The following is a 13,633-nucleotide window of genomic DNA, read 5'->3' as shown; positions in this document are numbered from 1 at the left end:
AGAAAACTCAGGAGGGAGCCTAAAAACTCCCACGGAAAAGTGAGCAGCCCAGTGTGACCCGCCGGCTACACAAACAAGGCTAGACAATTCCAACTAGGGTGTACGTGAGACGAATAAGCATCTTTGGGGAGGGAGGGAGGGGCTGCCCCAGCCCCGGGGAGCCACGAGAGGGAGCCGCTGACAAGATGCTCACACCTCAACTGTACACATGCAGCTCTCTGACGCTGACTGAAGTGAATGACCTGCCTAACCCCAGAGTTGGTCAGAGAAGGCCGACTGGCCTCTGAGCCCTATGTCTACAGCAACTCGTGAGATTCAAAATGTGAAAGGCTGAGACCCAATGATTTCCCCCACAAAGAAGCCTATTGTGGGGGCTCATGGGAACGCTATTTTTCTGTCTCAAATGGGGAACATTTCTGAGCCACGCTGGCTGACTTGCAACTGTGCACGTGGAATCTCTCAACGGTAAGTGTGCCCAGTACAACCCTGAAAATGTCTACATGAAGACTGGCAAGTGACATACTAGTGTTCTTACAAGAATAGTGGCTGTACTGTCCTGTAAACCAAAGTGAAATTTCCTGATTTAAAAAAAAAAAAGTCTTCATTTCCCATACACTTCTCTAAACTATACAAATAATCTTTCTTTCCAGCCTAAGTGCAAACATACATTATTTGATTACTTTGATATCAAGTGGTCCATCCAGCTGTAGAAAGGAGGACATCACCCTGTCTTCACTGTCCTTTCAAGGGACCTTTGACCTCTACATCCCCAATGGTGTTTGAAGGGAGGCAGGGAAGGAGCGTTTCCCACTGTCCCCAGAACCCTGGGACCTGAGGGACTATACACTCAATACAGGCAGAAGGGAAGCAGACTCGCACAGAGCAGAATACTCCATTACAATGGAAGCTTACTGCTATGATGGCTATCTATGTATGCCTGCTCAGAGCAAAAGGATCTGAGAACAGTCAGGAAGAAAAAAGGTTCCAAGCCAGTCCCATTTGGCAAGCACATCGTTGTGATCTCTGTTGCCATCAGGGATACAGTCAGGGTCAGAACAGCAGAGTGATCATGAATAAGCCAGCTTCCCTGACTTCTGTGGGGGTCGGGAAAGATTTGTATGGACCCCAATAGCAATAGGTGGACATGTGCAGCCTGCTGCAGTCAGAATTATTAGCCTGATCCAACCATGGAGCATGGTAACAGATCCTGAAGGTGTCACTCTGAGAGGAGAGACCCGGAGTAGGCCCCAGCTGCTCAATGGACACAGCCATTGTCCATGCGATGGTGGCCCCCAGCCTGACAACGCAGGTCTGGGCAGTCTACTGAGCATGAGGGCATACACCATTAAAGTGTTGTGTACATGTCACCATGACCTAATTGCCCAAAAAGTCCCACAAGCTTTGTCAAGAAACCTCTTCACTTACAGAGGGGACACTGGGGTTGAGTGAGATGAGGTATCTTGGCCTAGTGAAGTCATTTCCTTGGTGACTGCAGACGAGGCAACCCAAGGATGCTGTCCTTGTTAGGTGACACTACATGTCATCACAAAACAAAAGGCTGAGTAGATACCTTTTAAAAGAAGACACAGTATATATGTAACTTAGAAGCATTCAAATACAGACAGGTTCTCACTAGTGCCTGACAATGCGCAAAGACCTAGAGACCAAATCACCACCTCTGGCAAGGGTAAAGCAGGAGATGGCATCACTTTACAATGGCTTCATCAATTTAACTAGTTGGAAGAACTGTATGCTGCTCCAGGGCAAAGGGGACATTACTCCCATGTACACTGACCTTAAAAGTAACCAAGAAGGAAAGAGATGCAGAGTAAAGCCTGACCAAATGTGGCAGGCGATACACATTGCCTGCTCCACTAGAGAGGCAGACACAGGCTAGTCAGCCATGGTAACAAATGCCACTACTACCTGAAGTGTCTCAGGGCTGTATCAGACATGGGCTCCACCTAACAAGGACGGAAGAACCAGCAGTTCCATGAGGCCCACCAGCGGCTGCTCCAAGATAGCTTTTGAAGTTTGCTGGCAGCAAAAGGAAATCAAGCATATGCAACTGTCCACAAGACTGTTTTGGTTTTGTTTGTTTACCAGCTTTAGAGGCTGGGGTTGGGGTTGGGGCTGGGGTCAAGGCTGGCACATCTCCTTGTTCAGAGCTTTCAGACGGTAAAACTGACTCCCTTCTCACACACAAACTAAGTGCAGCTGTGGCGTCCAGCCTTCCCGAGAGCCACCAACACTTAGAAACCAAGAGGGAGAGCACGCAGCTCTACACAGCTGCAAGGACACAGCCCCAGGTCTGCCCTTGTTGGGCTACTTTCTAGGCACAGATCATACACGGTTCCCCCTCCTGCTCAATGAGTGACAGTGACAACAATCAGCTCCGAGGCTTCTCCATATGTCCTGTGGTCAGTCAGAGCACTGCATCAGCGAATGTGCTTTCAGAGAAACAAAATGTTCGTGGACATATACAACAACCTTACCTTTAAATAAAAATACTTTATTCAGTCCCGACAGGTTATCAAAATGTACATTATTAACCAAGTAAAAATGGTACTTTGAATTAGCGGACTAGAACATACTTGGAGTATTTTTATTTACCTTTCTAAGAATAAAGCCCACTTCCAATGTCCTTGACACTAACGGTCTGCACTAAGTACTTAACGATGGACACACAAGCGATGCGTGGGCCCCAGTCCACCACAGAGCTCACATTCTCATTTGCATTTAGGATACAGAAACTTACATTAGGGTCAGACAGCTTCACTTCCCATCATATTTATATAACCTTGTAAATGACACAAAGAACACAGCACGCCTTGCGTCATATTACAGATGTGCACATGTGCGTGAGCACACAGACACACACACAGACACACAGACACACAGACACACGGAAGATAAAGTGCAGCACAGCACACTTCGTCTGCGACACTCACCCACTTTCTCTGGGTGATCGATCGGAGCAGGCAGCCCTGAGGGAGGCCATACTCTACCTGACACTCGAGCCTTAGTTGCTTTGCTTTCCCTGTGGCTTCTGTCATTGTAAGCTGAAAATCAACGTCCCAGAACTAGGAAGAGTACCCCCATTTTTAAGCACTCAGCACTGTTTACAAACACATTCCCAGTGAGCTCTGTCAGTATCAAGTACAATTACGGTCACCTTAATGAAAGCAAGCATTCAACATGGCAGCAGATCTCTCTAGTGACCGTGACACCAGCCACCAGCCACTCCTGTAGGCAAGTGGCAGGCCCTAAAATGTCATAAGTTTTTGGCTGCGTGTTGTTTTGACATTAAATTATTTTACTAAGAACTGCTTCTGTTCCTGAGATGAGCACATAAATTAAACTAGTCTTCTAGGAAGCTGCCACTAGGATGCCTGCTCCTCAGCCCCACACACTATGTGCAGTCACATTGGAACATCAGTCCTCCCCGTGGCGCCATTTCTGTGATTCGTCCTGCCGGACATCTGGTCTAATTTGGTTTCTCATGCCACCTAACACATTTGATGTTGCTTCAGTGGCTACAATTAGGGGTTTGACCACTGCTGGTGGGATCTGGCGCAGGACTTCACCCACAGCACCAGTGACCCCTCTGCTCTCGTGTTCTCGAGCGGCCGTTTCATAGATGGTCTGAGCTGTATCTGTGATTCCCTACAGAGGTGAGAAGGTAACAAAAAGAAGAAAGCATAGGTCAGAAGCTAAGGCGCCACACTACACACTTTAAGAACAGTTAACCAATATGTCTCCACCTAGACCAACACAGAAACAAGCAAAACAGTCTGCCACCCTCACCCAGCCTCAAGATAGGATTCCAGCTGTTCAGGAAAGTGGCACTCCCCATGATTTAGCATTTCTCTGTGACACTAGTGTGTGGAAAATGGAGCTGAATTAGTTCAAATGAGGAAGCCCACAGAAACACATCTTGACCTAAAAGCAACTTCTGCCTCAATGACTTCCTCCAGCTAAATACAATTTTGCAAATAGGGCCTCTTGAGCATATGCTCTCGATAGAGGACCACAGTGAGGACTTTCTGACACAGCACAAGAAAGCCCTGGGAACATGGTACTCTGTCTACAATTACTGGCCATGTATTAGAAAAGAACCATAGAATGTTCAAGTCAGATAAGAAGCCAATCAAACACTTTACTGGCTTACACAGAAAACTCAGAGACCATGAGGTGGGAGTCCAAACCATAGCTTCGGTGCACTCCACCTTTGTCACACTGCTAAGCTTTAGGCCAAGTGCACACCGGCAGTGACAGTGTCAAACTCTGAGAATGAAGCGTGGGTCCACTGTGACAGCTTCCATGAGGTAATGGCTGATTTCAACTGTCAAGTTGGCAGGGTCAGGAATCACCTGGGAAGGGAGTCTCAAGGAAGGGCTGTCAGGATTAGAGGGCCTTCCGTAAGGATTATCTTGATTACCTGAATTGATGAGGAAAGACCCACCACTACTGTGGATGTGACCATTCCTTGAGCAGGGAACTTCAGCTGTAGAGTGGAAAGCAGGCTGGTCCTAGCAGCAATGCACGCTGCTGCGGCCTTGACCTCCCCCACACACAGCACACTGTGCCCTGCACTGTGAGCTGCCCGACCTCCCCCACACACAGCACACTGTGCCCTGCACTGTGAGCTGCCCGATCTCCCCCACACAGCACACTGTGCCCTGCACTGTGAGCTGCAATAAACGCTTTCTGCCTTAAGTCCCTTTGTCAAGGCCACACAAGCATAAGGAGCTGACTTTGGATCCCAAACACACATGAACAGTAGTGTCAAGTGTTTGTCTGGAAACTTGGCACTAGGATTATGAGTCAGAAATAGAGAAAGAACTTCAGACCCAATTAATTCTCTGGGACCCCAAAGGCTACTTCGGTGCCGTGAGGACTGCTACTGCTGTACCTCTGACAGGTTGTCAGAATATGGTTAGAAACACACCTAATGAAACCCTGAGGTCGAATCCTACACAGAATGGCCACAGGTTTCTCTGTGTCGTAACAGTAAGAAGGCAAAAGAAAGGCAGTGCCTGATACTTGCGGAGCGCCAGGCCTCACGAGGAGAACTGGACCTGAGAGTCCACACACTGGTCCTTCAGTTTCCACATAAACACTGTGGTATGTGACCCCACAAAGTAAGCAGAAAAGTAAGTAAATAAATGTAAGACACTAATGTGGAGGTTTCCACATTATCGCTCAACAATTCCAGCCTAGGGGACTTCTTGCACACATGAACTCAGACACAGCTAGAGACAATCCCATTTCAGCATCACACAGGGAACAAAATGAAAACCACATGCCCACCATTAGGAAAAGATGAATGACATATTTCCATAACAAATACCGTGAGGCTGTGTAAATGACATTATGTGTTCATGGATAGACCTTGAAAGATGGGTTATAGGACACGCATGTATACAAACACATGTGTGCTCTGCATAATCTAACTGTACAAACCTGTCTAGAAAAGCTGGGACACCTTCACAATAGTGAAGGCCTGGGAATGGGGGCAGGGCTGGGTCTTCCCTGAAAAGTGGCGCCACCTAAGCAAACCTAAGGCAAGCATAAGTAAAGCACTGAACCCAGCAGTGAGTACTGGCTGCATGCAGCCTGCCCTGCACACCATTGCGAGCAGTCCGCCGGCTTTCTCCTACCCTCCACACAGATTTGCATGCTGCTACTGCCAGCTTCCATCCCACTCCCATGGACTCCTCCAAAACAGTGAAGTCAGTGAGTGTTCTTTCCAGGGGAAACCAGGTGTGCTGGCTGTTTTTTGTCAATTTGATATGAGTTACAGTCATTTGGGCGCATGAACGGAGAAAATGTCCCCACCTGACTGGCCTGTTGGCAAGCCTATGGAGCATTTTCTTAAGTGACTGATGTGATAGTGTCACTGCTGGGCAGTGATCCTGGATAGATAAAAGGCAGGCTTAAGCAGCTGTGAGGAACAAGCTGATAAGCAGTGTTCCTCTGTGGCCTCTTCTTCAGTTCTGCCTCCAGGTTCCTGCCAGGTCCGAGTTCTGCTGTGACTTGCCTCACTGATGGACTGTAATGTGGAGGTGTAAGCTGAAATAAAACTTTTCAGACCCTCCCCAAGTTGCTTTTGGTCATGGTATTTCACTGCCTAACCAAGACAACTGAAAAGAATGCAAAGCCAGTCCTGACTTGTCAGCTGAAGTCTCACATACCTCTTTTACAACGCTGTAGGCTTTGGCCACACCTTCCCTCAGGTCTACTGGCTGGTGGGCTAACCGGTGATGAGGAAATCTCTTTGCCTTCTTGGGCTCAATGGAAAGGGTACTCGGAGACACCATGTCATACGCAGTCTCTGCTGCTGCCTGGGTCATTTTGTTGGAGGAAGAAATGAATTAGAAGACAGCGTGGTAGCTGGGCACCAAGTATGGAGGGAGGGGCTCTCCTGAAGGGATAAAGAGAGCCCCCAGAGAGAGATGTACCTCTGCTTCAACACTCTGAACAAGAGCTTAGGACTTCCCCATTGTGAACAGGGATGGCAAGTCAAAAACTGGATGGCGTACTCAGTCCCTCCCTCTTACTACCCAGAATGCCCACGTTACTCCGCAATGCTTAATACTTCATAGAGCAACTTCCAACACTTCTGTTTGCCCCATTACATGTTCTTAAACTTAGCTCTGACCCCTTTGTACAGCTTAGTGAAATAGATCCCGATAATTCAATGCTCATTTTCTTAAACTATGTGAACAGACTTAGCACGTATCCTACAGCTTTGTTACCTACATGCTCAGTACTAGATATCTAAGTAACTACCAAGCACCAAGCAGGGCATGGTGGTGCACACCTGAGTGCTTGGGAGGCCAAAGACCTAAGTATGAGAATAGTCTAGACTATACAGCAAGACTTTGTCTCAAAACTAAACTAAGTATGATAGTAAGTCATTACAAATGACGTCTACCCTTAACATTTCACACATCCTCGTGGTACTGTTTGAAAAAGTAGCCCAGTTGTTTTCCAGGGCACCCATCTGTCCAATGAGGCAGGCCAGGAATAGTACCTGTATGGTTTGGACCATTCTGTTTGTGAGTTCTAGGGCAGCCATTGCAGTTGAGGTACCGAAGGAGGCAGCGCCTCTCTGGAAGCCTCTGACGATGCGGCCGTCCTTCCGATACTGCTCAATGGGCAGCCACACCAAGTCCTTCAGGCCTTGCACTAGACACAGAAAGCACAATGACAAGTGTAGGTGACAGAGTCTTACTCTGTGGCTCCTCATCTCATCCTCACGGAGGCCCCCGGAGCCAGGCTTCCAAACAGAAATACAGGCTGAGCCACATGTGTTACTGAAAGTATTCTAACAGTCATTTCAAAAAGTGAAAGAAAAAAAAAAAGTTGGGGGGGGTAACCTTTATTTTAATATTTCTAACCCAGGTATATCCAGAATATTTTCATTGCAATATAAAACCATTATGAAAATTACACACACACACACACACACACACACACACACACACACACACACACTCACAGATGAGAACCCTGATGGAGGTTTTGACCATGAAACTAGAGGCAAACTTTTATGTGCATGTTAGTATGCATGCAGGTTTCACAGAAAAATGTTCTTCACATAGACTCTCAAGACAACCCACCTAATTGAACTAGTGAATGCATAGGGCCAACACCTCCCAGGATTCCTGGTAGCTGGTTCTTCTTAATGTCACTGAGCCATTCGGTGATCGCATATGAGAACAATTTGTCAATACCTAGCAAACTAGAGCAAATGACTGTCAGTGCAAAGAAGAAATAAAGGTACATCTGTAAGTCAGGACTTTCCCTGTCTAGAAACTACATATTACAAGTACTACTGATGTTCCCAAAATGGCCAAGTGTTTCTACATCACAGAGAAATATAAATCAGCTACTAATTTCCCAATCTAAATCTTTATGTGAGTCCGTCAGAAGACAGTTGGGTTCCATGGACAGCACAGAGACACGACAGATGAGGAGAGATATCACAAAGCTTGGAAGCATGCACATGCATGACTGTTTCCCACTGTGCTTATCCCTGGCTTAGCACAGGCTAGCCCAACCAATCATAACCAAATCTGTGTCCCTACATTCTGAATAAGCTCATTTACAACTTCAGTAAGTTATCATAAAATATCCTAAACGGCAGACACTTTCAAGAACCCTGATATGTTCCACTCACTTCTACTCCTCAAAGCAAACACTAGCCCTGATCAGGACAGTGCTCTAGACCGAGCTTCCTACCACTCACAAGCAAGTACTGCCTGTGAGAAACTCATCTCTACACTAGCTTTAGTGCCCTCCCCTTCACGCCCAGCAGTCTGTCTACTCACCCATGCCGATAGAAGAGCCTCTTCAGCTTTAGCTCTGAACAGTTCAGCTGGGCCAGGCCAATCAAAATCCCAGCCAACGTACCCTGAAACAGGAAGAATGGCCACCAGTCCATAAACCAAGGAGAGAGTCAACACTTAACAAAGCTGTTACTAGGGAAAGTTTAAGCAACATTCTTTAATGAAGATAAACACTTAAAATATTTACAAAAAAAACCCCAGTATTTTATATGGTACAACCCATTATATCAGTTAATAATGATCAACATGTATGAAATTTCACTCAGAGTACTTAGTATTTACTTTAAAACCAAGTAAAAGTATTGTACTTTGTGTCAAAACACATATGCACATATGTAAAGTATGATGGCACCAAGTCATCTGACAATTTTTTTTCTGAATCAAGAAGTGAGAGAGAGAGAGATGGCTCAGAGGTAAAGGTATCTGGCACCAAGCCTGATGACCTGAGTTCAATCCCAAGGCCCGATGCAGAGGAGGAGTCAGCCCTCATTCCATCCTCCACATAAGTGCTCCCTGCCTCACATGCTCACTCCCTCTACAATAAATAAATAAACTCTGAAAAAAGAATTTTGTACTGTATGTTCATGCAAAGTTTCCACACCTGATCCATTGACACATGTTTGCCGTGATAGTCCAGCCGGATAGGAACTTCTGCTGTGAATCTGAATTCTCTGGGGGAACAAAAGGAATTATTTACATTCAAATACTGATCATAAAATTAGACCTAATTTATTAGAAATAAAAACAAAACCACAACATAAACTATAAGCACATCTTATGTCCTTAATCAAAAAGGATGTCTTTTAGTTCCCTCTTGTCTTAAAATCATGACTAAACAGATAAATTCTCTTTATTGTTTTTAACTGTTGTCACAAAATCCTTTTCTTAGTTTATTAAATATTTATTTAAATATTCTCTATTGTGTTTAGATGTATCTAAATATTGTCACCAAAACTTTCCCTGGTTTATTACATGTTTATCCTCAGGAAAAAATGTTTACATATTCTTTATACTCAGGACAAAATAATAAAAGTCACCTTCAGACTTAAACAAAAAGTAGTCAGAAAAGGCAAGAAGACCACCCCTGCTCAACGTGAGCAGAGTCAGGCCTGGCTGCTGCTTCTACCACCACACGGGATGCAAGTGTGGACAGTCAGCTCTCTGAGCCTCAATTCTTCATCATTGTAAAAACGATACACACTGGCAAATTTTGGTGAGAATTTTTGAAATTAATGTTTGTGGGCAGATTCCAATATTCCAACACTGGGAATGATGAGGCTGGAATTAAACCTATAGACTGATGGCAAACGGCCAATGAGCTGTCAGTATACAGCCGATACAAGGAGCTGTCAGTGTACAGCCGACACAAGGAGCTGTCAGTGTACAGCCGATACAAGGAGCTGTCAGTGTACAGCCGATACAAGGAGCTGTCAGTGTACAGTCAGTACAAGGAGCTGTCAGTGCACAGCTGATACAAGGAGCTGTCAGTGTACAGCCGATACAAGGAGCTGTCAGTGTACAGCTGATACAAGGAGCTGTCAGTATACAGCCGATACAAGGAGCTGCCTTCCAAAGCTGACTGCAAACTGAGGGCGCAGAGCCTGAAACATGATTTTGCTCAACAGAGTAAATGTTCTTGGTTACACAACAAACCATCTCAGAGACAGGCACCACTACTGTCTCAGCCCTTCCCACTCCTCTCTTCCCCATAAGATAGGACGTATTAACAGACTGACCACAGATGTATTCAGTAAGAGTCACCTGCAGAGGGAGGAGGAAGACTCCTATGCATCACTGGAAATTCAGCGAGTAGATGGGTGATGGTCAGGCCGCAGCAGCTACCTGATCCCCACAGGCCAGCCTAACTCTCTGGGCATTAACTTACATCTGTGGAGCGAGTAACTCAGATGCTACCACTCATTACCACCCCAGGATTCCTCACCCTCCAGAACAGAAATGAAATCTATAAGGTGTTTTCCATATTTCAAATAACCTAGCAAAAAATTTAAAAAATCACCATTTGCCTAAGTAAACAAGTAAAGCTACACAGCCTGTCTTACTTCAGTTAGATTATCAATAACGACACATGTCTGCATCCCCAGCTACTTGAGGGTAAGGAGGAATGATCTAGAGTCTGAGGCTAGCCTGGGCCACACAGTGAGACCTGTCTCCATACGAAGTGTCAAATGCCTTGCTTTCAAGAGTATGATTACAAATTGGCAATTTATATATGATTACTACAATATAAGACCTGAAGTTGTCACTAAGATACCAATTTTCCTAAAAACAAAAGAATCATCGTAGGAAAATAACAAAGGGAACATTTGAGGGCAACAGTGTTGACCCAGCAACACCTGCATTTGTGGCCCTCCCTGCCTTTCCTACATGGCATTATTTCCAGAACTATCACAATTATATGGCATCTTTAAAACATCTTCTAAATATGGCCCACTTGGGCTACTCCCAAGGTCTTCTCTCACAACACTGAAGGGAGGACAGAAAAACTGAAGGCCCTGGAATGAAAGGGGGGTACAGAGGACTGGGGGTTGAGTTTCTCTTTGATCTTCTCCTTCCCATAAATGCCAAGGTTTTAGCCTTGACCAACAAGGGCTAGGGAAGGAGGAAAGGAGGAAAGAACAGACTGGCTGGCCAAGGGAGAACAGAGTCCAGAGTGAGGCCAGCTGGCCACACAGTCAAGCAGCAGCAGTGCAGGGGGCCTGGGCTTCCCAGAATGCTCACCTGCCTCAGGAAGAAGACCTGGCAGGCACTGAGAGGAGCAGACTGAGGACTCAGCACCAGGGAAAAGAGCAGCATGTGAAGAGACAAAAGGACGGCACACTGTGTTTACGAGGGTACAAAGGCTCACAGACCTGAAGGGGGCAGCAGGAGAGGCGCTTCCAGCACAGATTCCAGGTGACTACTGGTAACTGAGGAGTGCCAGCTCCACAAAGAGCAGCTCGGGTCTATCCATCAATGTGAAAGAGCACCGACGTCACCTCATGCTTGTCAGACCACCCACATGCTCCAGAGCCATCTTTAAAACTCCAAGAGAACTTCATTCTTAGCAAAATAAATGCACTTACCTAAAAAACACAGGCTGGTCACTAAATGAAGTGTCCTCAGCTGAGAAGTCCTCCTCCAGTCCGTTACTGCCCTCCACTGAATTGGCACTATGGTTTGGGGAAGGTTGTTTTGGCCCAGGAAAAGAAACGACTAAATTTGGCTCCTTTGAGGTACTCAAATGCCTTGGCAAACTGCAGGTGACATCAGCTCCAGGAGACTTTGTAACTGAAAACACAAGGGGCTTTTGAAGTTAGCGCTGCTGCTTTCGAGCACCATAGTGATTGATTCTCATGGCCTGCACGCCACACTTCACTGTTACAGGGCATCTGCTCTGTCTTTACGCTGTTCCTGTTACACTGACTCACACAAAGGAGCATGGAACGCACATTACAAATGAGAAATAACACTGCAAGGACATTCTCGAAAACAGCACAGCAATAAAATCAATCTACAGACAGGACAGCCGGTCCTGACTTAGCAATAAGTTACCCTCACAAGGGAAAGCAGTGTGTCCATTTCACAAAACTGTGCTTGGAACATCAACCTTGAGCTTGTCCTAGCAGTGTAGTGTCCTGTCCTCTGGTGGTGCTGGGTGGCCACAGGTCTTCAAACAGGAGTCAGTCCACAATGGCGTGCGGCTGAGCCAGTACTACGGGGCTTCAGGACTAGATTCACTTCTGAGTGACATTACAATGGCGTTCTGAGGAAGTGACCCCAATTTAAGTTGGAGACTGCCTACTTACAGCAACACTCTCAGACTGTCTGTGTTAAGTACCTTCTGGATCTGGAGTCAGTAGAAGCTCCACTTCTGTAGAAAGACTTGTGAAGAAATCCTTGAGGAAGAACAAGGCGTCCTGGAATGGAGACAAGTCACTGTCACTGAAAAGATGGCGTCTGAGGTCTCTGTCCCCATCATTCACCTCACACAGCAGTCATTGCACTTCTCGGTGGCATTTCTACCACTCTGCCTCTGCAGCACTCATTCTTGTTCTACACACACACACACCCCCACACCACCCCTCATCTTTTTATTTTTTTACAACTATGAGAAAATGTACAACACAAACATTGCAAAATAGAGAAACTAAAAAGCAAACAGCTAGGCCTGGGCAGGGCATGTTAGTATACGGATATGCCTTTAGTCCCAGCACTCAGAGGCACTGGTCCATTTGGAAGCTGCCTGGTCTATGTCACTAGTTCCAGGACAAGCAAGGCTACTCAGGTCCTGTCTCAAAACAATAAGAGAAACAAAACATAAACGTGTAGAAAGGATTTATAAATCAAAGCGCCTTTATTTTGTTCTTGGCTTGAGCAGTGGCGGCGTCACTGCTGAGAGCGGGTGCACACCCTGTGTGCTCACCTTGTGCCACTGAGCTCCCTAGGACTCACTTCTTCTTTAACCACTACTGCATTACCTGAAGTAAGACAGTTTCTTCATTGAACAAGATATCCAAAATGGGAATTTAAGGCTGAAATAAGAAACACAAGCTACCCCACTCCCTCAGTATAGTCTTTTCTACAATCATATATGAAAGGCAAAGTGTCCGGCTCTGGGCCAACAGCCCTCCAGTTGCCTACACAAACTTCAGCTGCCAAATGCAGGACATAAAAGACAAAACTAAGCTAGAGGTGGTGGCCCACACCTTCAGTCCCAGCACTGGAAGGCAGAGGCAGGTAGATTTCTGAGTTCCAGGCCAGCCTGGGCTACAGAGTGAGCTCCAGAAACCAGGGAATATACAGAGAAACCCCACCTAAAAAAACACAAAACTATAATAAAAAAAATCCACAAAATCAGCCATGCAGTGGTGGTGCATGCCTTTAATCCCAGCACTTGGGAGGCAGAGGCAGGAGGATATCTGTGAACTGGAGGCCAGCCTGGTACTCAGAGTGAGTTTCAAAGCTACAAAGAGAAACTCTGTTTCAAAAGAACAAAACAATTCACAAAACCAAAAGCCTGACCCTACCCTCCCTCCATCAAACCTCTAACTTTATAAAGACAATTCATGTTGCACCAAATACAGTATGACTGTGAGACTCATACAGTATGAGGGTCACAATGCTGATATACACCAAAAAAGCCTGAATCAATTTCCAAGAATTTAGTTACTGGCTATTCCATTTACATTCTATATAAATGACAGAGATGACAGTATTATAGGTAACATGGTGCCTAGAGGTCTCACATAGGTCTACCAATACGGAACACCCTGGTT

At 45.9% G+C, this 13,633-nt stretch overlaps 1 protein-coding gene across 2 annotated transcripts in view; it reads right to left on the bottom strand.

The window, feature by feature from the left end:
• Window positions 1-2,491: 2,491 nt before the first annotated feature.
• Window positions 2,492-13,633, bottom strand: part of Atg2b (autophagy related 2B) — a 66,668-nt gene continuing 55,526 nt past the window's right edge. For both annotated transcript variants that reach the window (XM_076921258.1, XM_076921259.1), the window contains exons 35-42: window positions 12,196-12,274; window positions 11,441-11,645; window positions 8,959-9,028; window positions 8,340-8,422; window positions 7,629-7,750; window positions 7,040-7,194; window positions 6,198-6,347; window positions 2,492-3,666 (exon numbers count right to left, since the gene is read on the bottom strand). In XM_076921258.1, coding sequence (XP_076777373.1) covers window positions 3,436-3,666; window positions 6,198-6,347; window positions 7,040-7,194; window positions 7,629-7,750; window positions 8,340-8,422; window positions 8,959-9,028; window positions 11,441-11,645; window positions 12,196-12,274 — 1,095 coding nt within the window. In that variant the 3' untranslated portion in view covers window positions 2,492-3,435. The remainder of the gene's footprint in view (window positions 3,667-6,197; window positions 6,348-7,039; window positions 7,195-7,628; window positions 7,751-8,339; window positions 8,423-8,958; window positions 9,029-11,440; window positions 11,646-12,195; window positions 12,275-13,633) is intronic.

The sequence above is a fragment of the Arvicanthis niloticus genome, chromosome 23 (genome assembly GCF_011762505.2).
Source record: "Arvicanthis niloticus isolate mArvNil1 chromosome 23, mArvNil1.pat.X, whole genome shotgun sequence".
In the NCBI taxonomy this organism is placed as follows: Eukaryota; Metazoa; Chordata; class Mammalia; order Rodentia; family Muridae; genus Arvicanthis; species Arvicanthis niloticus.
Note: the sequence above shows the minus strand (reverse complement) of the source record. Positions and strands in the feature narration are given on the sequence as shown.